At 41.7% G+C, this 25,907-nt stretch overlaps 1 protein-coding gene across 2 annotated transcripts in view; it reads left to right on the top strand.

Annotated features, from left to right (window-relative positions):
• Positions 1 to 1,437: 1,437 nt before the first annotated feature.
• The window catches only part of LOC119539931 (desmoplakin), a 42,991-nt gene continuing 18,521 nt past the window's right edge, over positions 1,438 to 25,907 (top strand). Inside the window, exons 1-10 of one of the 2 annotated variants that reach the window (XM_037843841.1) lie at positions 1,438 to 1,951; positions 12,971 to 13,073; positions 15,174 to 15,322; positions 16,658 to 16,832; positions 20,881 to 21,009; positions 21,929 to 21,979; positions 22,862 to 23,023; positions 23,578 to 23,682; positions 24,555 to 24,650; positions 25,557 to 25,682. In XM_037843841.1, the coding sequence (XP_037699769.1) occupies positions 1,746 to 1,951; positions 12,971 to 13,073; positions 15,174 to 15,322; positions 16,658 to 16,832; positions 20,881 to 21,009; positions 21,929 to 21,979; positions 22,862 to 23,023; positions 23,578 to 23,682; positions 24,555 to 24,650; positions 25,557 to 25,682 (1,302 nt within the window). In that variant the 5' untranslated portion in view covers positions 1,438 to 1,745. The remainder of the gene's footprint in view (positions 1,952 to 12,970; positions 13,074 to 15,173; positions 15,323 to 16,657; positions 16,833 to 20,880; positions 21,010 to 21,928; positions 21,980 to 22,861; positions 23,024 to 23,577; positions 23,683 to 24,554; positions 24,651 to 25,556; positions 25,683 to 25,907) is intronic. The other variant, XM_037843843.1, reaches the window with a different exon arrangement.

Here is a 25,907-nt window from a genome sequence, read left to right as displayed (position 1 = left end):
AACAGTTTTCCAGTGTATAAAAACAGCTTTTGCTTATGGCCCATGTGACTGGGTCTCTATCTAAACTGGGGTCATGCAGACTCCAGACTACTTAACACTCAGCCACTAACTGGGAGTGTCCCTGGAGCAAGTCGCTGGAATGTTCTGGCTCAGAGTTACTCATCTGTACAACGTGGATGACCTCTCTCCAGGGTTTTCTGTCCCTTAGACAGACTCAGGTTCCAGGAGGGCCTCTGCTTGAGTTGTGGGAAAAGCCCTGAGTTCCTAGGGATCTGGTAGAAGGTACTCAGGGTCCAGAGGGAGACAAGTGTCCCCAAGGTTCTTTCACAAAGTTTGGAGACAGGGGCTGGGGGATGAAGTCGTTGCAGTTTCTCCTTGACTGTCAAGGACACTCCTTTTATCCACTGTGTGGATAGATGAGTAATAAAGATGTGAATGAAAAAAAAAAAATAGGTCGGGAGTATGGGGAAAAAAATACCCCTATGTAAACGACAGACAATTGTTATAGTACTAGCTAAATAATCTTTTATCAATTGTAACAAATGTAACTACTGTTAAAAAGATAGTAGAAATTACCAAAAAAAAAAAAAAAAAAAGAGTATTATCGTCAACTTAACAAATTTTCCACATCGATGCAAGTGTTGGTGGTGGGGTAGTGGTGTACGGGAATCCTGTATTTTTTACATGATTGTTCTGTAAACTCACAACTTCTCTAATAAAAAAATTTTTTAAAAAAAATGACCGTCAAAAGGCGAACTAAAAGGAATTGCAATTTATATCTCGTTAGCCCATGGAAAAGAGCTGCAGCATTTTCCCTCTTTATCTTCATGCCAAAGAAATTAATTATGTGTGGTGAAGACGTCTCCAGAAAGTGATGGTTCTCTGTAAAAATCGTTTGAGCACATCAGCAATCGGACTTTTGAGGCAATTTCCTGGATTACTGAAATAAGAGAAAACTCCCCCAAACCCAACCCAACCCAAACTCCAACATCTAAGCGTTTCTCTTGTCAGTTATGCGCTTCTCTTCGAAGCTTGGTTGGCATCGGTTCCAGAGATAAGCAAAAGTAAATCTAATAAAGTAATTGTCCGGTCCAATGCTCTTTCTTTTCCAGCTTATTTCCGTCCTGGGGACCGGGGAAATCTTAAAAGGCGAGGAGCCAAGCTTTCACCCGCCAGCGCAGCAGCCCCCCGAGCGCACGTCCTCGCGGCCTCGCCGCGCCCCGGGCGGTGGAGTCGCGGGGCCCCCGCCCCTCTCTGCTGTTACTCAGGCCTGGGTGGCGCAGGGCGGAGCCGCAGGTGGGGAGGGGCGGCCCCCAGCGCGTCGGTGACAGCGGCAGGGGGGACGGCCGCGCCCGCCCTGGGGAGCCACCCGCCAGGTGTGGCTTCGGCGCCCCGTGCCAGCGGGGAGGAGACAAGCGCCCCGCCGACCAACACCAACACCCAGCCCCGAGCCGGCTCCTCTGCGCGCTCGCCGCCCTCCGAGTCACAGCTCGTCCTCCCGGTCCCGCTCCTCCCGCCCGGCCGCTGCCCGCGCTCCCCGGCGCCCGCCTCCCCCCGCCCCGCCCGCGCGGCCCGGGCCACCCCGCCGAGAGGAGCGTCCTGGCGGCACCGCGGCACCGCCCCCGAGTTCCTCGAGTTGCCGGTGCTCGGCGCTTTTCTCTCGGAAGCCGCCTCCAGCGCGCTCCGAGCCGGTCCGCTCCCTCTTATGCCTCGGCCCTGAGCCCTCTTTGAGAGTGCCCGCCGACATGAGCTGCAACGGCGGCTCCCACCCGCGCCTCAACACTCTGGGCCGCATGACCCGCGCCGAGTCCGGCCCGGACCTGCGCTACGAGTTCACCTGCGGCGGCGGCAGCGGTGGCGGTGGCGGCGGCGGCGGCGGCGGGGTCTCCAACGGCAGGATGTACTACACGCGGCGCTGCGCCGTCACCGAACACAACTCGGACGGCTACTGGTGGGTGCTGCTGCCCGGAGCCGGACGGCGTTGGTCCGGGGGCGCCTGGAAAGCGGGGGTCGGGGGCTGGGGGAGCGCGAATCAGGCACCGGGAAAGCGCAGGGCCGGGGGCGGCTGAGCTCTCAGCCGGAGCTGGGGCAGCTCTGGGCCGGGGTCGGGGGAGCGCAGGGCCCGGAGGCTAGGAGAGCGCAGTGGTGGGGGCCAGGGGAGCGCGGGGCACGCGGAGCTCCTGAGCCCCCTGCGGCGGGATCTCTGAACGCTCCTAGCAGAGTCTTGGAGACCTGGAGAAGGGAGGGATCATTCTCATTGTACAGACGAGGAAACCCAGGTCCAGAAAACCGAGATTCCACCCCCACCCCTCACCCCAAGGCCGAAGAGGTGGACCCAGGTGTGCTGAGGCCGCGTGCGCTGCGCGGACAAGGGAGGGTATGTGCGGGGCGGGGAGAAGCGGCTCCTGTCCCGCGAGCCTGGCCTCGGCCCCACCTTTCCCCCTTCCCGCGCCCCGGGGCTGCGCCTCTGCACGGCCGGCCGGCCTGGCGTCGCCATTGTCTCGGGCCCGAGTTTCCCGGGCGGCAGGTGGGAAGTCAGGCAAGGCGTGGCCGTGACAACCAAACCCAAACCCTCTAAACTGCAACCCAAAGAAACGGGGTCTGCGGCCTGTCCAGGGGCGACGGACAGACTCGGCGCCCTGTAGTCTCTATTGGACCACCCCAAATTCCCGCTCACCCTAAGGCCGCCATCGCGGCCATCAAAGGGACCTGAGCCACGGAGGACGCCAAACAGAAGGCTGTGCGCCCCGCGGCGCGGGGTCCTTGCCCTTCAGACGAAGCTCCCGGGAAGGGGCAGCGCGAGGTCCTGGTTGCACCTGCGTCCGGGCTGCGGCGTCCTTTGTGCCTGTGTTTTTTTTTTTTTGTTTTTTTTTTTAAAGCACCCAATGAACGACCCCAGTGTCTTGGTGGTGCTTGGTGGTGGAGGGCCGTCGCAGGGTCTTTCCTTGGAGCGAGAGAGTGTGGGCAGGGGGCTGTGGAGGAGACGGCGTCCCCTGCCACCTCCGGCGACCCGCGACGCAGGGGCCCGCCAGGGCGAAGGTGCCCCGGGGAGGCCACTTTCTGGAGGAAGAGGGCTGGGTCCAACTTCTCGCGGAAACAGACCGAAAGGTCCTATGGTTGGGTTGGGGGAAGATAATGAATTTGCCTTCACCCGGTTCCCCGAGCTGGGCTCTGGATACCCAGGTGAGAGTTCTCCCGCCTGCACCCCTCCCCGCCCGGGCCAGCTCTTCCCACGTAGGACTTTCGGGAAGGAGGCCCTGGGCCCCAGAACGCTATTTACTCTGCCTGGTGGCTTTAGGCTGGGGAGGAGCTACCCGAATGTGCTCCAAAGGCTTTTGTTTTTCAAGCAGCTTTGAAGGCAGGGACTACTCGAGTTGCAACTCGTTTAGTGTTTAAGTTTTTTTCTTCCGATTTCCGGAGCACCTTGATAATTTATTTTCTCTCTTTGAGTTAGCGAAAAATTGTTTCGGTCTTAGAGCTCTCCGTTTTCTGAACAAAATGCACCTGGGGATTTCCAGGAAAAGTGTGCCAAGCAACAGATGGAATGGGGAGAAATTTTTTTGCCAGTTTTCATTTTGGCTTTTCAGATTGTTGAAAATCTTTTGCCAACCATTTATTGAAATCCTAAGCTTTACGTTTTTCCTTCGAGTATTCGGAAATCACATTCTTTGTATCCACACGTTTAAATCCAAGTCAGAATTTGCAGGGATTCTTCAGCCCGTCTCCTTTTCTGCATTTTATGAACCAAGTTTTTTTTTATTTTTTTAATTTTTAATATGCTCCTGTTATCTTAGAGCCCCTATTTTAAAAATTGGCAGTGATCAGTACTATTAGTCGAGTGTTTCATTCCCTTGGCTTCTTATACATTTTATAGGTAATATTTTAAATAATTCATTAATTGGTTAATGAACTAGGTAATGAGGTTATAAGGATTCTTCACTGAAACATTTAATTTGGGGGAGGTTCTCTTTTTTTTTCCTCCCATAGTAGAGCATAATTTATGTTCTGTTTTTCCAGTTTAAAGGCTGTTTATAAACCTGTCAAGTTTTACATCTCTCCCAGAAGGGTAAACAGACCCAAGTGAAAAGTTACCTAATTTTGAGGAAGGGTGTATTTTTCTCCAGTGGTGTTGGATTTGCCACGGCAGCAAGTTTAGGGGCTTGCATCAGCTTGTTTGTGTTCATTCCTTCCGGATCCAGTAATGGAGTTTCCCCCACACCTGAACTGGCCCCCGATTGTGAGATAGCAGTGGTTCTGTTCTCCTGGTTTGAATTGAGAATTAATAAAGTACAGAATAGTCCACAAATGTTGATGTTTGCATTTTAAAATAATGGCTGCTGTTGGAAGGGAGATAAAGGCATGTGCCTGCCTGTTTTCTGGTGGTTTTAAGGTTTTGCAAGAGGAAGGATTTGTTTGCCGATGGCATGTACCTTTTTAGAAGTAGGTTGCCATCTCTGACTAAGAACTATAAACCAGCCACACTGTGCTAAGTGAATGATGATTAAGAATTTAATAAGTATTTTTCTGACCATTTTCAGCCATCAAAAGTTTTCCTAAGGTTTTCTCTAAGCACATGAACAAATAGGAAAATTGCTGGTTGAACTTAAGCTCGTTTAGTTAAAAAATGTCTGCTACTTTATTGGATGAATTAGATTGGTGATTTTTGAAATATGAGTGTTTGACTGAATTGGGCCCTTTTTGTAGTTAAACTAATTTGAGTGCGGTAGAGAACCCAAATCTGAATTTTTCCCCTTTTAGAATGACTTTAAAATATCTCCTCTTGGTTTGTCCTTTACATTAACAGTGCTTGTCAGTTTTTAGGACTGTATTATATTGCATTTGTCATCTCCTTACTGGTCTTTTGTGTCTACTTTAGACTGACTGGTTTCTGCAACTTCTTTATGTAACTTCTTCTGTACTACTTAATGTTTTCTAAAGTTTGTTGAGTGATTGATAACATAATAGGGACATTTTTGAAAATTTGGACTTTAGGCTTGTTTTGTTTTGTATAGGACATTCTATTAATATTGTTTTCATTTAAGGCAGAATTACTCGCCTTGTTCCAGTAGTTAAAAGAAATCTCACATTTACAATGAATTTTGTTACTAAAGTAAGTATGGTAGCGAAGTGACAAAAGTCCCACAGTTAGATCTTTCGCTGATCAGTGTGCATTTTGAAGGAGGATTAATAGCAGAATAGAGTCATTCAAGTTTCAGAAATATGTGATTATTATGTTAATCCTTACTTTTCTCCAGGTCTCAAAATTTCAAAACCAGAGTACACGTGATCACTGCTTGATACACATTTAAAAGTTTGTTTTAAACTGCTTTTTAAAAGAAGCCTATTTTTCAGCGAGCTGGGGAGGGAGTACTAAGGGCTACCTAGTTTATAGAAATCACACTTGAGAGGCAAGAAGATTAAGACTTGCCCAAGATCCCAGAGCCCACTCATGGCTGAGCTGGCTGAGAACGCAAGGCCCCTCTCCTCTGGTCCCGTGCTCTGACCTCCCTCAATCTTGGGGCATTACAGTTTGTCTTTTAGGTAGGACAGTACTGTAATTACAAGATGGGAGTGTCTTAAATTCCATTTATTCATTCATCCAGCAAATATTTGCTGAGCATCTACTGTGTGCACTTGGGAGAGATTTAAAGGTGAAAATGTGAAGACTTCTCAAAAGGAGTGTATGCCCTTTGCAGGAAGATAAGTACACAAGTATCATAATGCTTAAGGGTACTAGAATGTATTGTGATACAAAAAGGGTTATAAATGGCCTAAGAGGCTTCATAAATAGCCAAGATAACATCCCTAATAAGACTTTATAAAGAAGTGACCTTGATTTGGTCAAGCATTTCAGTTGGTAAAGATGGGTGGACAGAGAACATTCCCAGAGAGCAAAGGACATGCAAAAAGCCTGAGAGACGGAAAACCAGGAGCAAATTCAAGTCTTTTTTTTTTTTTTTTTGAGCATTCTCTGTAAGTGGGGAAGCAGAAAGACAAAAGGAGGAAGGGAGACTTCAGAGCATGGGTGGTGACTTTGAATGCTGCGGTGACCGGTTTGGATGGATAGAGGGCAGCCATTGAGGTTTTTTTTTTTTTAATTTTCAAATTTTTATTTTTTTTCAATTTTATTGAGATATATTCACACACCGCACAAACCATCCAAAGCATGCAATCACTGGCTCACAGTATCATCCTATAGTTGTGCGTACATCTCCATGATCAATTTTAGAACATTTTATTGAGGGTTTTTGAACAGAGAAATAAGAGCATAAATGAGGGTCAGGACTGTTGCTCTGCAGCAGTGTGCAAGGTGACAAGAAGTGGGGAGAGCCGTAGAGGGAATTGGCTTAAGGAAGCAGTCGCACCAGTTAGAAGGGAGGTAGTAAAAGTCATAAAGAAGGGTGGAGGTGGTGGGGTGGGAAGTAGATATTGCTGAGGTGGAAGGACAGCTTCAGCTAAGAATTGGATGTCAGAGGCCAGGGAGAGTCTGAGAAAATAGACTTTGAGCTTGGGTGACTCACAGGATGGATATTATAAATATTTTTTTGGGAAACGATTGCAAAGTAAGAGGCAGTTTTGCTTAATACATGGCAGAGAGCATTTACATGGTCATTAAATTAAGTTCTATATTTTATAAAAATATAAGATCAGTATTTAATAATAGTTACATTTATTACACACCCATGATGTGTCAGGTATATTATGTGTGTTATCTCAAGCCTCCAACAAGTTTCCCATTTTACAGATGGGAAACGGAGGTTAAGTGGTTAAATGACTTAACCAAGGTCACCCTGCTAGTAAGTAGTTGAACTAGATTATATATCACAATTGCTCAAGAAAAGGTCAAGCCTTAATTGTTATAATTTGTCTTTCCTACTTGTAAACTCTTCTGAGTCTTTACTTCTTTTTAATCTGTTGCTTCCTCACTGTACATTCCTATGAAATATGCATTTCATAACCATTATATTTCTTCGTTAAAACATTAATGTTTGTGTAGAGTTTCCATCTGTTAGGAGAAACACTAGTATGATGCTGCTATAAAGCAGGCTGATTGTTGCGCGTATCTGTTTAACGGGACAAACAGCTTTCCACAAGTAGGTAATTTTTTTCTCTAAATATGGGCACCATGTCATTGCGTTTAGGTGTTTGAAATGTCTTGGGAAGGAAAAAACTGCTGATGCCCACAGTGCCTCAGTGCTGACTTCTCAGGGTGGAGCAAAGTTGGGCTTGGGTGTGGCTTTGAAAGCCTATCTCCACTCCCAGCCAACCAGTCTTTCCAGATGGGGAGGTTCCAACAGGAACGTCTCAATCTGGAGGCCCTGGCGCTAGAGTGTCGGCAGGACTGGAGTTCTGCCCCTTCCTTGGCTTTGATCCTTTGCCCTCTTGCCCTGGATCGGTTGGTCCCAGTGCTCCTGCCACTCAAAAACGGTCAGGTATGGTTCTAATGTTAAGTCTGCAGACCCCAGCACCCAGACACAAAGGGCCACTCTCCTTTGAAGCGATTTCCCACAAAATTCTAGTGCAGTCAAATAATTTACACCTCACCTTGGGCTGGGAGGTCCCTCAAAGTCCTCATGAGTGAAATCTATGTTTTGAAAAAAAAAAAAAAAAATCACGGCACTTTAGTGAGAAGTGGCAGCAAGCAAATCTAAGATTTTGCTCGGAATTAAGAATTCTTGGCGTACAAATCCCATGCTTCACCAGTTTCTGGCACCTGATTAAAAAAAAAAAAGACTTGGCTTTTTGATGGATAGATAACCAGACTGCCCTTAAACCAGTTTTTAGGCTTCAGGAAAACGAATGTAAGTTTTTGCCCCGGGGGAAATAATTCTCAAAATAGAAATCCCTGTTTTGCCATTGAATTTGTAAAGGCCGGATATTCATATGGTATGGAAAGGAAGGCATATTTCTCTGAATTTTCTTCTCCCTTCAATAAGTTTCTTTCATGCTCTGTTAAAATGTATCCTTCTCTGGAAATTGTTTCGAACAGCTGTTTTAGGGTCTCATATAGATCACCTTATGAACCCCAGAAAATGCTCACACTTAATACTCCGTCCACTTTTTCTTTCTCCTCTTTCCTTTTTTTTTGCTTCTTGCCCCACCCCTGATTTGCAGCAGGGTGTCCTCAAAATTGTGAATTGAGGTAAAAATAAAAACAGAACCAGAGCTCTCATGCAGTGAGGGTCTTATGCTTTGCAGACATCCCTAATGGTCTCGCTCAGCCTCCCCCAAACCCAGGAGATGGGGTTCCCACAAGTCACAAATGTAAAAAACGCCAGGCACTGGGGGTAGACTCCACGTCCATCCGGCCGACTTCAAAGTCTTTTTAAAGTTAATGATACGTGATCGGCTTGACCTCGCTCCATCCAATCCGCCCAACACTCCCTGTGAAAGTGAAGAGAAAGGCACACAGAGGAAGTGAATGTTTATTAGCGTTTGGCTTCAAAGCTCCTGGGTGAGGACAAAAATGAGGAATCAGATGAGGCCGCCTTTCTAAAATCTGAAGGCTTCCTGTAACCTTTCTTTGCTCACTGTTTGGGTGGGGGAGGGTGTGTGTGTTGGGGAGGGAGGGAGGGCTGGTAGCTGGGCTCCCTGGTTGAGCTTTTGAAATAATGGTGATGAGAAGAGTGGTAATATCCCCAGATCAGAGTCTTTTTCATTTGTCCATGTTTTCTTGGACTTTACTAAACCAGACAAACATGCATTAAGCACCTTCTGTGTGCAGAGGCCTGTGTTGTCAGGTGTGTGTAGGAGTCGGAGATGAGTAACATCTGGGACTTATCTGTCCAGGAGTGGGTCAGACAGGTGTGTAAACAAGGTGTGTGCAAGGCAGTGGGAGATAAGGAGAGGAAGGGTGAATGGGCCTTTGGGGGCAGAGATGGGATGAGGAAAGCTCAATAGTGGAGGCAGCACTTGGTCTGAAACTCCCAAGGGAGAGAGAGACTGCCTTTTCACCTGATGGAGTGTGTTTGTGAGTCTTGGAGATGGGGAAGTAGGGTCATCCCAAATGAAGAAATGAAACTTTTTTTTTCTTTTTTTTTGTCAAATTCACATTTTTTTTTCTTTTTACTTAAGATCCCATAAGAAACTCAAACAAGATAATATATGTGGAAAATGCTTTGGAAAGTCTAAAGAGCTAACTAAATAGGCCTTAAGAGCAATATTAATTTATTGCATACTGTTCATATTTTCCAACAAATATTTATTGGGCTTTTCGTAGGCCATTACTCTATGAACTGGAATACAAAGAGGTCAAAGACGCAGTGTCTGGGAAACCTTAAAGACTTGGTTGATTGAGCAGAGAAAGAAGAGAGAGGGAAAGCAGACTGAAAAAAGGAAGGAAGGAAAGAAAGAATCTAAGAGGCTTGGAGCCCAAATGGAGAGAGTATATATACACAAAAAGAAAAATATAGAGTTAGTTTGATGGGCTATGTGTCTAATGAATGGTATAGATTACTAAAAAATTTGCTTTTATAAAACAAAGAGAAATACTATTTTAAAAATATTTTCCCTTTGTAATGCTGCATGCCCCTCTTCAAAATCAGAGTCTTGTTTGTTTTTCTTTAATGTTTTTGGCAACAAAAGGGTTAAATTGGTGCCTTAAGAGAGCTAATTTTGGAGGCTTATATTTTTAAGAAAAGAATGTTGTTGGAAGGTAAAAAAGAAAGCATAGAAAGTGCTGTAATAGTGTTCACACTCAGGTGTGTGTCCTCGGGTTCCATACTGGAATTCAAATCCAGAACACATTTTCCTTTTACCCGCGTATGAAGCACTCTTGATGCCAACTCTTGGAACTTGTTTAAACAAGTTTAGAATGAACTTTAAAAATGTTTGTGCAGGCAGGTTCTTTGTAGTCTGAATCATTTGTCTTTGTGAGTGTGAAGATAAAACGCAATTTCAAAAAAGTTAAAATTTTAAAGATGAATATTATTTTTTCAAGAACAGCTATTAATTTTAGTTCAGAAGTCAGTGTTCTTTTGATTTAACCTGCCCCAGTAAGTTTTGTTTTCTTTTTTTTTAAAGACAATTGATAGTTCTTCCATCTACATCCCACTGAAATGGGTTTTAAAAATTAAAAATTGTTGGTTCAGTTCTTTATACAGTTTAAAGTCGTCCCTATCACTAACACCCACACATAACAGTACTGAAAATTTCTTTGAAGCCGGAGATTTTTAAAATCCTTATGTTTCTTCTTATATGATGGAATTTTGCATTTCCCCGAGTGCACCTTATGAGTTGAAGAGGAAACTAATTTTCCATTTACCAGAACATAGACATTTGTATCATTTGTATCATTTTCAATAGGAAGAATGATTTGGTGGTTTCATAAAACAGTTACAGAATGAGTGAGTGAAAAAGTCTTAGCTATCATTTAGCTCAACAGATGAGAAAAATGAGGTAGGTCCAGGAAATTCCTGAGATTTATTTTTTGATAAATTTTTATTTTGGAAGAGTTTTAGATTTACAGAAAAGTTGGAAAGATGGTACAGAGTTCCCACATATCACTCATTCCAGTTTTCCTCCTCTGCCTCTGTTTTAAAGGTCAATTTGTGATCATTCTTATATTAGCACACCATTATTAGATCATTTAAGAAATGGGCTTTCCATTAGGTAAGAAATAGCCCTTTCATTATACTTCTCTGTAGGAATTACCCTGTGAACCAAATTGTGAACAGACTGTCTAAATATTTCAGAAGACACTTACTCTCATCCTCCATCAATAAAGAAAACATTTTGACAAATATAATTACACAAGACCTTCCTGATTCCTTATCCATTCTCAGTTTCCAAAGGAGGTTTCTGTATTTCTTAATGTTTTCCTTTGCCTCTTTCCTCCCTTTTATAATAGGCATATTTTGGACAGTGTTCTGATTCTAAGTCAATCGGAATTTTGCGCAAGTTAGGACAATGGATATAGTCTTGTTTATATCTAAGGCATACGAGGCTTGTGCCAGATTTTCTGTATAATTCTGAGTGGAAGAAAGACTCACTCACTGTGTCATGTGGGAAGGTTTTGACAGGCGAGCCATTCGGCAGCATGTTGCCCTGGCTTGCCTGGAGAAGCCAGTGCTGTCATTTGGGAGTGGTTCCCAGGGAGAAGTTGGCTTCTCACCCACGTTCAGCTAGTGCTGGCTTGTTGGGGAGCCTTGATTACAGGGAGGGACCCCAAATAGGAGGTAGAAAAAGGAAGGCAGTCTTTCCCCTTGGTGCGACTATGGAAGGGTCGGAGAAGTTTCCCACATTCTTGTGTTCTTACTACATCCATGCATAACACGGCCACTGTTTTTCAGACCTTTTTTTTTTTAATTGAAGTTCTTTCTTTAAAACTCTCTCTCTCTGACACACACACACACACACACACACACATACACACACACACACACACACACACGGAAAGTACAGTGTGTCAGTCAGGAGGCAAACAGAGCTCTGTGAGGAGCTCCTTCTTGAAAAGACCTCTTGGAGCACATTAATGAAGCCTTTTCGTAAACATTAAAAAATAATTTAATATGCTTTAAATCTCCTTTAAGCTAACTGTAGTAGCCTCGGCTGTGGCAAGTTATTATTTAGTTAATAATTTAATAACAAATATTATCTAATAAATTAAAATTTAATGTTGGCAAATTAAAAATTAAAACTCCATTTTAAAATACCTTGCTCTTTTCTGGATTCACTCTGGATTAATTAAACTCCTGGAGACATCACTTTCTTTAAAACATGGAAAATCTGCAACTTTCTTCTTTCATACCACCATCATTTTGAGGTTGGTGCCATACTTTTTCCCAGAAAGGTGTTAATTTGAAATGTACATCATGGTAGAGAAAAATTTATTCTAGGGTCATTTTGAAAAGAAAAGGGGCTTTTGCATGAAAGATATTTAAAATTCCCACCACATCCCTCACACCATTATTTTTTTTACCATTATTGTCTCTTACTTTGATTGTGAAAAATATTTTTGTGGAAAAGGCTTTCTGCCGCATCACCTGTTTTTCCTTCAGCCAGACCCACCAGTGAAATTGTCATGCTATTTTTACGGCAGCCTAAGGTCTCCTGGAGGGATTCGTGGTGATATGGACTCAGCGTTCTGGGCTGCTATAGGAGGATGGGGGGTGGTGAAAGAGAAGCTGAAATAGCTCCATGTCGTTGATAGACATGTATTTTTTTTCCAGATTTTATTGAGATATAGTCATTTATCATATATTCCAGCCAAATTATACAATCAGTATCTCACAGTATCATCACTTAGTTGTGCTATCATCATCACACTCACTCTAAAGACCATCTTCACTGCACCAAAAAGAAAATTGTCATGTAGACACTAAAAAGGAAAACCCAAAGCACCCCATATCCTTTATCTCCCCTTATTATTGACCCCTCATATTGGTGCAACATACCAGTTACTGTGGATGAAGAATTTTAGAGTATTACTGTTAACTATAATCCATAGCTTGTAATAGGTATTTTCCCCTCACATACCACTCTATTATTAACAATTTGTGCCAGTATTTCCTACATTTGTACCAGTTTAGGCATGTATTTTTATGATTGAAAAGGATTTCTAGATTGCCTCCCAGATCTGGTAACAACAACAGACATGCTGTGAAGGAAATTATTGGGCTAATCAGTGAGAGTTGAATACAGTCTTGTAGAATAGAAAATAGTATTTTGATCCTTGTACTGCGGTTATATAAGGGAATGTCTTTGTTTTTAGGAAACACACTGGAATATTTTGGGGATAAAGAGGTATGACTACTGTCTGATTCAGAAAAATAATTCATAAATGAATGTACACACACACATTTATGAGGAAGGGAGAAAAAGAAAACATGGCAAAACGTTAACTATTGGTGAATTTGGGTGAAGGGTAGCCAGGGAATGTTTTTGCCCATTTTTTTCTGGAAGTTTGAAATTATTTCAAAGTCGCAAAAAATGTATTTTGTGTTTGATTTCTTTGTGTTTGCTTTGTCAGTCCAACTGGGACAATGTCCAGACACCAGAACCAGAATACCATCCAGGAGCTTCTGCAGAACTGCTCAGACTGTTTGATGCGTGCAGAGCTGATTGTGCAGCCCGTGAGTTTCCTTTGCTCTTGTCAGTTCATTACTTGTAGCTTAGGTCCGTAGGCTCTCGTTGTCCATCCTTCGTCACTGACCTCTTACACAGAGTTGGTTTTTAGCCATTACCTTTTTCAGAACAGATTGGACTGGGATGTGTATCCTCCTAACCTCTTTGCATTGTTGTCTTAACAATGGGAACCAGTTTTCACTATCACTAGGGTTGATTTTTTTTTTTTTTTTTGTCTCCAACAAGTGTTTATAAATTGCTACACTTTTGGAATTGCAGCAACCTATTGCTCTGTATGTGATTTTGTAATACTTTCTCTCCCTAGAAATGCAAGCTGTATTTTATTTTGCAATACTTTCTCTCCCTAGAAATGCAATTGGACATGTTTATGTCAGTGTATTGTGGTGGATTGTGATGTGTACCATCAATTTAATAAGATTTTTTCCACCCACCCCCCACCCAGGGAAAATTACCATATTGTGGGAGCAGTTCCATTTGAGAAACATTAAAAGGTGGGAAACTATGCATTTGAAAATTGAGGTGATATTTGGGTAGGATCTCATGAGATTTCTTGAGGTAGCTGAGATATCTTAGGATCCCATCAAGTCAGGCTTAGAAATCACCCCTGTTAAATAGTCTATAGTTGGAGCAGGGATTTTGTTTTAGGTTTCTAGGCATCTCAAAGCAGATACTATGAAATGGTTGGCTTTAAACAATGGGAATTCATCAGCTTACAGTTTGAGTCCGTGACAATGTCCAAATCAGGGTATCTTCAAGGTGATACTTCCCTCCCCAAAACCAGCTGCTGGCGATCCTTGACTCCTCTGCCATATGGCAAGGCACATGGGAGCATCTGTTGGTCTCTCCCTTCACTCCCAGTTTTATTGATTTCAGCTTCTTTCTTCCATGATTTCTCTTTTTCTTTCTCATTCATTCCAATTATAAAGGACTTCAGCAAGGGGATTAAGACCCATCCTGAATGAGGTGGGTCACACCTTAATTGAAGTAGCCTCATCAGAAAGTCCTACTTACAATAAATCCACACCCACAGGAATGGATTAAATTTAAGAACATGTATTTTTGGGGTACTTACTGCTTCAAACTACCACAGATTTTTAACCAAGTGAATTTACGGGTTCTGTTTAGACAGTATCTTAACATTCCAATTTCCTAATTTTAGATACTGTGTGGGTTCTAGTTCCAGTTCATTTGGTCCAATTAAAACAAAACAAAACAAACCTTACTTTAGTTCATTTAAAAAGATGTTTGGGGCTCTGCAAATCAGCTTGGTTCTAGTTCTGGTTTTTAAGTCTCTGATTTGAAACATTTTCCTCTAATTTTTCATCATCGTGTTGTAATTCCTTTACATAAAGCAAAATCAGGGGCATCTGTGGCTTAATATTGAGCATATACACATCCCAGCCCCGGATATGGTTTGCAGCTGCTATGGATACATTTTACATGTGGTTCTAAAAATTTACATGGCACCATGTTATCGGTTTATTTTTACTTATGTGCATTGAAGTGCAATAAAAGCATAGGGAAATAGTGTCATATTTGCTAGCATTTCTGTTTAGAGAAATGAAGTTCATTTGGTGAAGAAGAATGATAGCAGTACATGTGAAATTCTAGATAAAGCTCATCTGTGGCAATGAAGCAGCTGCCTTTTGCATATTAACAGAGGAAGCTTTTTTTTGGGAAAAAGACAATTTTTTTACTTATAAATAATTATAGACTCACAAGATATTGCAAAAATAATGCTGTAAGGTCCTACGTACCTATCAAACAGCTTCTTCCAATGGTGACATCTTCCATAACAATAGTGCATCATCAAAACCAGATAGTTAAGTAGTCTGTAAGTTGTGTGCTTTTAAAAGCCTTGTGAAAATTTAAAATACAGTCCACAATTTTTGATTTATGAATCTCTCTATTTTTACCACCTTACCTCAAATTAATGCCATTTTCAGGTGGCACTTTTTTGCAGTTAGATCAGGGAAACTTGTAACATTTGTTACATTTGCAGCAGAAGTGTTTGTTTCCGTGAAAGCACATGAAACTTTTCTTTCCAGTATTAATGTGTTTTGCTTCGTGTGAATTCTTTCTTTTAGGAACTGAAATATGGAGATGGAATACAGTTTGCTCGGAGTAGAGAACTGGATGAGTGTTTTGCCCAGGCCAATGATCAGATGGAGATCACAGATAGTTTGATCAGAGAGATGCGGCAAATGGGCCAGCCCTGTGATGCTTATCAGAAAAGGTGGGCGTTGCCAATGGAGAATGTGTGTTTTGACCTCATGGAGAACGTGTTATACTCAGTCATGCTCTAGTTCCTTGACTCAAGCCTTCCTTTGAAGGGAGCCCAAATATTCCCAAGGGAAGGCTTGTTTACTAGGTATCGCAGCCTTATGTGTCTCCACTACAAATTGATCAAAATCTCTACTTTCGTATTTCATAAAATCACAGAGCTCCCAAGAAAATAATTTAACAGTTGGCCTGCCCACGAGGGTGTGAATGTACAACACTCGAGTGCTTATTCTGCAGAATTGACTTTGTTCCAAGATAAGTTTCTCATGAGAGATGGTAACGGTGCCTTCAGAGGGTAGCACAGGCCCATGGCACAGCCTTTGACTTTTTAAAAACAATTTTATTTTAATAACATATATATAACCTAAAATTTCCCCTTTAGTCACATGCCGATGTTAATAACATTTACAATGTTGTGCTACCATTACCATCATCCATTACCAAAACTTTTCCGTCCACCCCAAATGGATATTCCAAATGGAAATTCTGTACCAATTAAGCAATAACTCCCCATTCCCTACTCCCACCCTGGTGCCTGGTGACCTGTATTCTAGTTTCTTGTTCTGTGAATTTGCTTATTCTAATTATTTCACATCAGTGAGACCATACAGTGTTTATCCTTTTGTGTCTGGCTTATTTTGCTCAACATGATGTCTTCAAGGTTCATCCATGTTGTTGCATGTACCAGAACTTCGTTCTTTTTCATAGCTGCATATTACTCCGTTGTATGTATATACCATATTTTATTTATCCATTCATTGGGGTTGCTTCCATCTTTTGGCAATTGTGAATAATGCCGCTATGAACATCAGTATGCAAATATCTTTTCTATTCCCCACTTTCAATTCTTGTGAGAGCATTTGACTTTTGAGAGAGTCTTATATCAAGTCAAGCTTAGTTGAATGGATATAAAATTGAGACTCTTATGGTTGGAAACACAGAGTTTTAACCAGGAATGTGTAGTTTGACTTTGTCTCATGGTACCCAGGACCCATGGTACTAGAAAGTATTCTTAGGATGAGTTCATAAGAGAGAGAAGGGTGCCGCCAGGTTGGGCAAAGACAAGTAAACTTTCCATGACGTTTCAGGCTTTGAGCATCATTGTAAGATTTATCTTTTTGCGCACAATCAAGATTCAAGCCATGTGCTAGAGAAAAACATCTTCAAATAAAACATTTGTGGTCTGTATGGTGTCACAGAGGCCACTCAAGAGGAGAGGAATTTGTCCAGTTAGTATTTGCATGGGATGTTTTCCTGCGATGGTGTGATTGTTCTCCTTTCCTTCCAGATTGCTTCAGCTCCAAGAGCAAATGCGCGCCCTCTATAAAGCCATCAGCTCCCCGCGAGTCCGAAGGGCCAGCTCCAAGGGCGGTGGAGGATACACCTGCCAGAGTGGCTCAGGCTGGGACGAGTTCACCAAGCGCCTCACCAGCGAATGTTTGGGGTGGATGAGGCAGCAAAGGGTAAGCAGGCTCTAGAAGAACAGGGGCTGGGTCTCAAAACACCCCAAGTCTGTGTAGACCAGATGTATAGAAGGTGGCCGGGTCTGCGTCACGCAACCTGGTCACACAGGGGCAGTCAGCTGGGAGCAACAACTTGCTGTTTCCAGAATTTTCCTCTTGTAAAATTTGAAAGTGAGCTTCTGTTTTAAAATACACAAAACTTCAGACAGTGGTTTCTTCCTAGACTTTAGATGTCATGCTCCAAATATGGCACTTTGGGTGGCAAAGCTGGACAGTGTACAACTTGAATTTCTACACTTTGTGCTACACAAAATGATGTGTCAAAAATCTGCATTTGCCCTTTCTCTCAAGCCCACACCCTCTAATGCTCAGATGTTACAGCTTAGCATTAGAGGCAGGGACTCCGTTTTTCCAGCTCATTGTTTTGGTCAGAAGTAAGGAAGCTAACGTTTATTGCAACTTTTTCCTCATGTGCCTCTTTATATTTGCCGAAGAATTAGGTCTTATCAGCCCCCACTTGTGTATATTAGATCTGAGAATTAATTGGGCTTGTTTTAATGTGTGGCCTCATTGCATTATACACATACTTTGTCACATGGGTAATGTTGAACAGGTATAGCATAATTAGTAGATTTCGAATATCTAGCTCTTACTGTCCACTACAGGAAATGCTGGTGTGGGAGTTTACGTGCTAAACAACTTTATTGTTCTATATGAGTTATAACTGACCTCATCTGTGATATGGATAGGTACCTTAAAAAAAGACAGTATTGCAGAGGTTTATTTAGAATGCTAGCAAATTGGAGGAGCTGAAAACACAACAAAACCAGATATTCTGGTTTGGGCTTATTGACTGGTCACCTTATCATTGTGATGTGTCAGTTGTCTGGTTGAGCAACCCTTACGTCAGTCACGTGGGAGTGAGATAAAATAATGGCCCCAGAAGTATGTACTGATCCTTTCCCTCGAACTGGAGTTTCTACAAAGCATTTTCAATCCTAATTATTGTTTAGTTGCTTTATGTGGTAATTATGCATTATAATGAGCAGGTGGCAGTAGAAATATGCCATAATCATGTAGCTGGGAATTTTGTAATGAAAACCTGCTGCTAATGAACCACCCTTCTCTGGAGAGGGTGGATATGTTAGAATGATAAGCAGCAGAGAGATCATTTGTTAGGTGATTTTGTTGTGGTTGTAGGAAAGCTTAGTTTTATTAATAGTTGTTGGATCCATTTAGCAGGTGTTCTAAAGTCTCCCAACCACTTGAAATTTTTTTGTGTCCATTCTTTCTTAAGTGGTGAGAGCATATGCGACTGACGTTGATTCACTCATAGACTCAGTTAACATTTTCTCCCATTTATCATAAAGACTATACACATGCATACCTTGGAGATATTGTGGGCTCGATTCTAGACCACTGCAATAAAGCAAATATCACAATAAAGCGAGTCATGCGAACTTTTTGGTTTCCCAGTGCACATAAAAGTTATGTTTACACTATACTGGAGTTTGTTAAGTGTGCAATGGCATTATGTCTAAAAAAACAATGCACAGACCTTAATTAAAATGTGACACAGAGACGCAAAGTAAGCACCTGCTGTTGGAAAAAAGGGTGCCGACAGACTTGCTCCACACTGGGTTGTGAAAAACAGTATCTATGAAGCACAGTAAAGTGAAGTGCAATAAAACAAGGTGTGCCTGTGATACTATTATGAAAGATGGGCATATAAAAGAGAAAAGTCAGTGATCATCTGAGAAATGTAAATGCAAACCTATTTGCATGTTTTGGAATTCCCTTCAAATCTTTGAACACATATTTCTTGAGTATTTTGTACTAATGGGCACTGTGCCACAAACTGAGGGCTCCAAATTTATGCTCCAAGCTCCTGAAGAGCTTACAGTGTTATTGAAGAAAACAAATGCCAAGTTGCTATCCACAGCAAGGCGTGATTAACTGCCATGTTGCAAGCTATAATAAAATAATGCTTAGTGGGGGAAAGGGTGGCTTTCCAGGCACTAGAATGGTCAAAGGGGGAGCTGGTGAGCTGACAGCACTTGAACTGTTTCTTAGGGATCAACAAGTTTAGGTAAAACAACCTTTGAACCAAGTTAGTTATGGAACATTGTAAACTCTAATTCTTTCTTAATAATGAAAAAGTACATAAAATGACAGCTCCTGATTTGCCATTTTCTGTATTTGTTTTGCATAGTAGCTTTGTTAAGAGTCCTTTGCAGCACGGGCTCAACATTCTAAAATTTCACGAAGTGGTATTGTCCCATGCACTCAGTTTTATGTGGCAGCATGACAGCATTTTTAACAAAAACAACTGATAAGCAGGTGCCTTTTGATTGGAAAACCACAGGGTTTCAAATGACCTCACAGCCCATTTGATAACTTACTGCTGGTTTGCTCTAGGATTTTTCCGGCCCTTTTCCTCTTATTCCTTCTTCCCCCAGCGTATTCTGCATTCTTCATTTCACTCCCAGGGGGCTGAGTTGCATTGCCCAGCTGATAAGAGAGCTTGCCCCAGCAGCTCAATGAACAGGCATTCCTGTTCTCCTCTCCCAGGGTTTTTTTGTTTTGTTTCCTTGATTCTTGTTTCTGCTGATGGAAGGGTCTGATAGTGTACCCCTGGCTGGTAATGAGGGGTGTGAGCTGGAGCTTGATCGGCTCATTAACTTCATAGTGGACTCCTCTGGCTGTTTATGTTTTAAAGCCGAGATGGGCTGAGATTATCTCCTGGAGAGAAGGGTCAAAGTCTTCGGTAACTTGCAGTTGTCTGCCTCTGAAATGACTCCCCTTTCTGGAGGCTTGCCAACTCTACTAGGACTTGGATGTGGCTTAGAACAATGTGTATTATATTTCTGTGGCAATACCCAACTGCAGTGTTTGCCCTTGGCATGTCTATGAGATGAACAGATAATCTGAAAATTTACATACACTCTTGCAGAAGGAATGTGAAATAATAGCCTTGTCACAATACAAAATTTGTGGAATAATGTGTTTGATTCTTTTTATGCAGCCTTTTTAAATTTGAAGTTGTGGAGACTCAATAATAAATTTAGTCAGATTTAATTAAAAAAACTGACATAAATCCACAATCTTAATATTGCAACATTAAATGAAATTAAGACACTGGGTATGTATAGTAATTTCATTTAGAAATGGGAGATATTTACATTGTGTCTCACAGCACTGAGGTAGTGGATAACAAATACTAAATAATCTCCTGGAAAGAACCAAACAAATTTAAAGAACCAAGCGATTACATTGATCAAAACAACCTAAAGAAATAAACAATGAAAAATGCTTTGAGGTTAGCTATTTAGTGTGGGAAACAGTACATGATTGAGCTTAACGGATTTTTTTTTTTTAATTTACTTTTATTGTTAACATATATAAAATTTGCCATTGTAACCATTTTTAAGTGTATAGTTCAGTGGCATTAATTACATTTACAATGTTGTGCTACCATCACCACTATCCATTAGCAAAATGTTTTCGTTACCCCGAATAGAAACTCTGTACCAATTAAGCATTAACTCCCCATTCCTTATCTCCAAACCATGGTAACCCCTAATCTACTTTCTGTCTCTATGAATTTGCTTATTCTAGATAAGATTTTAATGAACTATTTTTGATGTGTGTTTAAAAATGCCTTGAACAAAAAAACTTCCATCCAAGTAGTTTTGTGATGTATCATATATACAGTACTTGCATACATTTACCAGCATCTATATACATGAACACTTGTATGTGCACAAGTGCATTTCTTTTTTTCTTCAGAGGATTATCTGGGTTTCTGGGCTCCATCATGGCCAGTGGTCAGACACGTTGAGGAAATTATTTGGCAACCCCTACTAGCCTTTGGGAATCCTGAACCTTTTAAAAATATTTTGACTTCAAAAAGTACTTTATGACTTGCATCTTTAGTTTAATGTGAATCAGAGCAATACATGTTCCTGGGTGCTTTGACTGCTTGTTGGGGTGGCTGAGGTGAGCTGGATGCACAGGGGGATAGCAAGGGCTCTCTCTTCCCCCGCAGGCGGAGATGGACGTGGTGAGCTGGGGCGTTGATCTGGCCTCCGTGGAGCAGCACATCAACAGCCACCGGGGTCTTCACAACACCATCGGGGACTACCGCTGGCAGCTGGACAAGATCAAAGCTGACCTGGTACTTGACTTCATTTTTGCATCTTGATGAAGCGTATAGTGAAGGATTGGGTCATGACTCTGTCCCAAGCAATTTTGTCTGAAACGTTAGTCTGAACATTTTTTGAAACCCCATTTCATGGAGCAGTAGAATCAGACGGACCTACTGACCATAGGCTTTGTTAACACTTGAGGGGAGGCGTTATACAAAACCCCAAGGCCACGCAAACCCTCATTTATTTGTGGTTTGGAAATAAATATTTTTGGAGGTGTTAGCTCCAGTTCTGCAGAAAGCAGAATCTTTTCCCCAGTAGGGAAAATGTAACAATCCTATAGTTTTCTGTCCTTGAAGACTCCTTTTCCAATCTGGTAATTAAAATGTATTTGGACTGAAGTGGATCGTGTCTCGCCTGATGCCTTTTCTTTGCTGGAAAAACTCAGATTTGAAGCTGGTGTGATGAGGATTGCAACGTAACGTATTCATCTGGTCTTGAGTGCTTAGTTTTGCTTCCGAAAAATCGCTTATTTTGCACTGAAAAATCACTAACTTTTTGACTTAAGTTACTCATCCTTAGTTCTTCATCTGACTTTTTTGGCATTATTTTTTTGTGTAGCCCCTGCTCTCCAAAAGATCCTGGCCAACTTTTCCTCATTTCCTCATTTCTTTAAGATTTCAGGAATCTTAAATAGTTTTTTCAAACTTTTTTAGTTTGAAATAAGTGAACTTTTAAATGGTAGTTACTAGGCCTTTCCTTGGTGGAGGTGGCACAGATTCCCTGGGAAACACCTCTGTGGGTAAAAGATTTCATGCATCAATTATTCATTGTACAGAGCTGATCTGAGGCCAAAATATGGTGAAAGGGAGTTGCAGAAGGACCTCTGTTTTCCATATAAATTTACAAACGGAATTAAATGATTACCGGTTTTTTGTCTTCCTCCAGCGTGAAAAATCTGCAATTTACCAGTTGGAGGAGGAGTATGAAAACCTGCTGGTAAGCTGACTTATTTCTGAAGTGCATGTAGTCTTTGTGCTCAATTCCTTTCAATTCCAGAAATATCAAGCATGACTGGATGTAAGGTATCTGCTAGTATCACACCTAATGGCATGGTAAGGGCCTTAGGTCCTCTTGGGTGCTGATTTCTTTTTTGCTGTTGTGTTTCCTTTAGAACTGAATTTAAAAGGATTTTTCTGATGACAGTTCCTAGCACTGTTCTATTCGCAAGTAAGCGTCACGTAAACTGTATTTGTTAAATACTTGCAGTTAAAGCAATGAAGTCTTTCCACTTGTCAGTAAGCTTTTTAACACTTTTATCAAGTATAAGACAAAATAAGACTTGTTTTCCTTGGATAGAGGATTATCAAACTGTCATCATCATAGTATGATAGACTCCATATCAATGAATTGGCCTATAAGAAGAATAGTTATTTCCATTCTTCAGCCTATATGTGTCTCCATATCTTCACTTTTTTCAATATTTCCTTGTTGGCAGTGATTTCTTTTTAGGTGGTATGGCCAGTGGCAGTAGTTTTCCTATTGGGTCTGGGTTATGAGAAATTGCCTCATGAATTTTGGGGAGTGGGATAGGACAGGTTAATCTTGATTTATCTTTTTAAGATCGATTTTCCTCTTTATAGTCTAAAACTAATTATTGAACGAAATATCAGATTCTGAATCAAGACCATTCTGGATTAGGTGGTTTCACTGAATCCAAATTTGCCGTCCTGTCCATTGCGCTGTCTGGATTTGTCCTTTTCACATACCTATGATGTGCAAGGTCAACTTCTATCATCATGATTTTTTCAATGCAATCTGCCGGAAGCTCCCTTTATGTGCATGTTGTTCCTCAAATGCCACTTTGACCTCTCTCTGCAGAAAGCTTCCTTTGAGAGGATGGATCACCTGCGGCAGCTGCAGAGCATCATCCAGGCTACGTCCAGGGAGATCATGTGGATCAACGACTGCGAGGAGGAGGAGCTGCTGTATGACTGGAGCGACAAGAACACGAACATTGCTCAGAAGCAGGAGGCCTTCTCCGTAAGCTCGCCCCACGGAGCTGCAGACTCCTAGGCAGAGAGACAGTGGCCTCCCTGGGTTAGGGTGTGGGGGTGAATAGCCTTGTAGTAATTTAATCAGCTGTTTGCAACTTAGCCTCAGTCGAAATGGTCACGAGAAATCATTCCTTCCTGAAAGCTTTTTTTAGTGACATAAGAGGGGCAATGCATTTTTTAGTATCCCAGGAGATGGTGGTTTGTTGAGATACGGTAGAACCACCTTCTTCGGTAACCCAGTTCACTCCAGGGAACCAGAGTGTGTGAACAGCTGCTGCATGGATGATAAAAACCAGGAATTAGGAAATCTCAGTGGTAGTTAATAGCTATGTTCCTCCACCTGAGTGATCTTGCACGAGCCATTTCAGCTACGCACTGGACAATCTCAAGCATCCTTTCCAGCATTAAAAAAATCTTGTGATTCTTCAGGAAAATGTTATATAATTCTTCTGCATTGTGCATTATAAAAATGCAGTTTCATGTTTAACTTCCTTTAAATACTAAGGAATTAACAATTTGTTTTTCATTTTTCATTCACAGATACGTATGAGTCAATTGGAACTTAAGGAAAAAGAGCTCAATAAGCTTAAACAAGAAAGTGACCAGCTTGTCCTCAATCAGCATCCTGCTTCAGACAAAATTGAGGTAGGCTTAGTGAGATTTATATTTTTTTAGTAGGAAAAAAAAAAATGAAAAGGATACTTTTCATAAAGTAAGGCTTTTCAAATGAATGACTCTTATCCATCAAAAAGCCTTGCCAAATTTATTTTATATTTGGGATCAACATCCTAGACCAGGGGTTGGCAAACTTTTCCCACAAAGAGCCATATAATAAATACTTTAGATACGTGGGCCTTCCTGTCTACCTCGGGCACAGTTACTTAACTCTGCAGTTGAAGCGTGGAAGCAGCCACAGACAATCCACGAATGAATGAGCATGGTTGTGTTCCAATAAAACTATTTACTAGCACAGGCAGTGGGCCAGATCTGGTCCTTGGGCTGTAGTTTCCTGACCCCTGCCGTGGACTGCCATCTGTGGCCTCTGCTCAAGGCTGTCATTAGCTGGTAGCATTGGTATGACCATACTGGTTTTTTACAAAAATTGAAACATTTCCATAGCAGTTGGTCAGAGTCACTGCCTTAAGCCCTGCACACCTTCTTCTTGGATGCCTTGGCCCCCCCTGACTTCTTGGCTGCAGCAGGGGACCCTGTTCCACTGCTGCCACTGCTCTCCTGATAGTTCCCTAGCTGGGCCATTTGGGTGAATAAATATTTTGACTAATTTCCCTAATATAGTATGTATTTGCAAAAAATGATTTTTAATTTTAATTTCTACTGTACCAAGGTTCCCCAGGTGGGAAGCTCTGTATGCAATTTTTAGAAAAATGTGTGCTTGATTTGGAACCAGAGAAAACAGGTTTCAGAGCTTTCACTGAGGCTCCTCCATCTGTCAAGGAGACAGATGCCCCTGTGCTGCTGGTAGGCGGCAAGACAGCCAACAAGGCTTTCTTTTACAGGCGTATATGGACACTCTTCAGACCCAGTGGAGTTGGATTCTTCAGATCACCAAATGCATTGATGTTCATCTGAAAGAAAATGCTGCCTACTTTCAGGTTTTTATGCTTAGTAATAATTTAATCATCTTTTAGGGCTTGATGATATATATATATATATACATTTATAAACTATTTTGAAGTAATTTCAAACTTACAGGACAGATGCAAGAATAATACAGAAGCTATACAGAGCATGCCAATATACCCCTTACCCAAATACTCAGATCCACCAGCTTTTAACATTTTGCCACATTTGGTGTATCATTCTATCTATTGATCCATCCATCCGTTTGTCCATCCATCCTTCTGTCCACCCATCAGTTTATCCATCCGTCCGTCCATCCATCCATCCATCCAGTCTATGTGTTTTCTAAATAGTTGTATATATCATGTTTTTTGAATACTTTATGCTTCCATGGACATTTCCTGAGAACAAAGATTTAATACCTTATATTTTGAATATGTTTTAAAAGCACTAAAAACAATCTTTAAAATATTGCATAATTAAATATTTATTGGTTTTCAGTTTAGAAGCTTATAGATTTGCAATCTATTCCCCTAATTACTTGAAGAGTCTCTTCCTGTCATATGAGTTAGTACATTTTCTATTCTAATATTATCCTTAAGCCACCTATCAAGTAGACTTTTAGGGGATTATGTTCCTTGAAATAGAAATATAGGTCATACTGGTTTTCGAGTTGCTTTTTTTAAAAATTAAAAAAAAAAATTATTTCTTAATACATTTTTCATTGTGAAATCCAATATATACACAGAACAGTGACAACTCTCAAAGCACGATCCAACAAGTAGCTAGAGAGCAAACCTCAAAGAATGTTGTGGGTCACAGTTCCACAACCTCGGCCGTTTCCCCACTGTGACATACAGCACACACACGGAAGGGTACAGGTGGCTTTGGACTTACATATTTATTTATTTATTTTATTCCCTCTCCTCCTTCAATAGTTTTTCGAAGAGGCCCAATCCACCGAAGCCTACCTGAAGGGCCTTCAAGACTCCATCCGCAAGAAGTACCACTGTGACAAAAACATGCCTCTGCAGCGCCTCCTGGAGCAGATCAAGGAGCTGGAGGTATTCTCTCAGGCCCCAAGCTTGGCTGCCTCGCCCGGGAGGAGCTAGGATGCACCCACCTAACACAGTGCAGGGTGCAGATTTGTATTATTGTGCAGAACGATGCAGCCCATGGTTCAAGCAAGCATTTCTTCATTTTTCAGTGGCTTTTCTCAAATGGAATTTCTTGGCATGCTCAACTACTGTTGAAAATTACCTTGACTTGATAGTGTCCGGGTAATTTGC

Source organism: Choloepus didactylus, chromosome 7, assembly GCF_015220235.1.
Source record: "Choloepus didactylus isolate mChoDid1 chromosome 7, mChoDid1.pri, whole genome shotgun sequence".
Lineage (NCBI taxonomy): Eukaryota > Metazoa > Chordata > Mammalia > Pilosa > Megalonychidae > Choloepus > Choloepus didactylus.
Note: the sequence above shows the minus strand (reverse complement) of the source record. Positions and strands in the feature narration are given on the sequence as shown.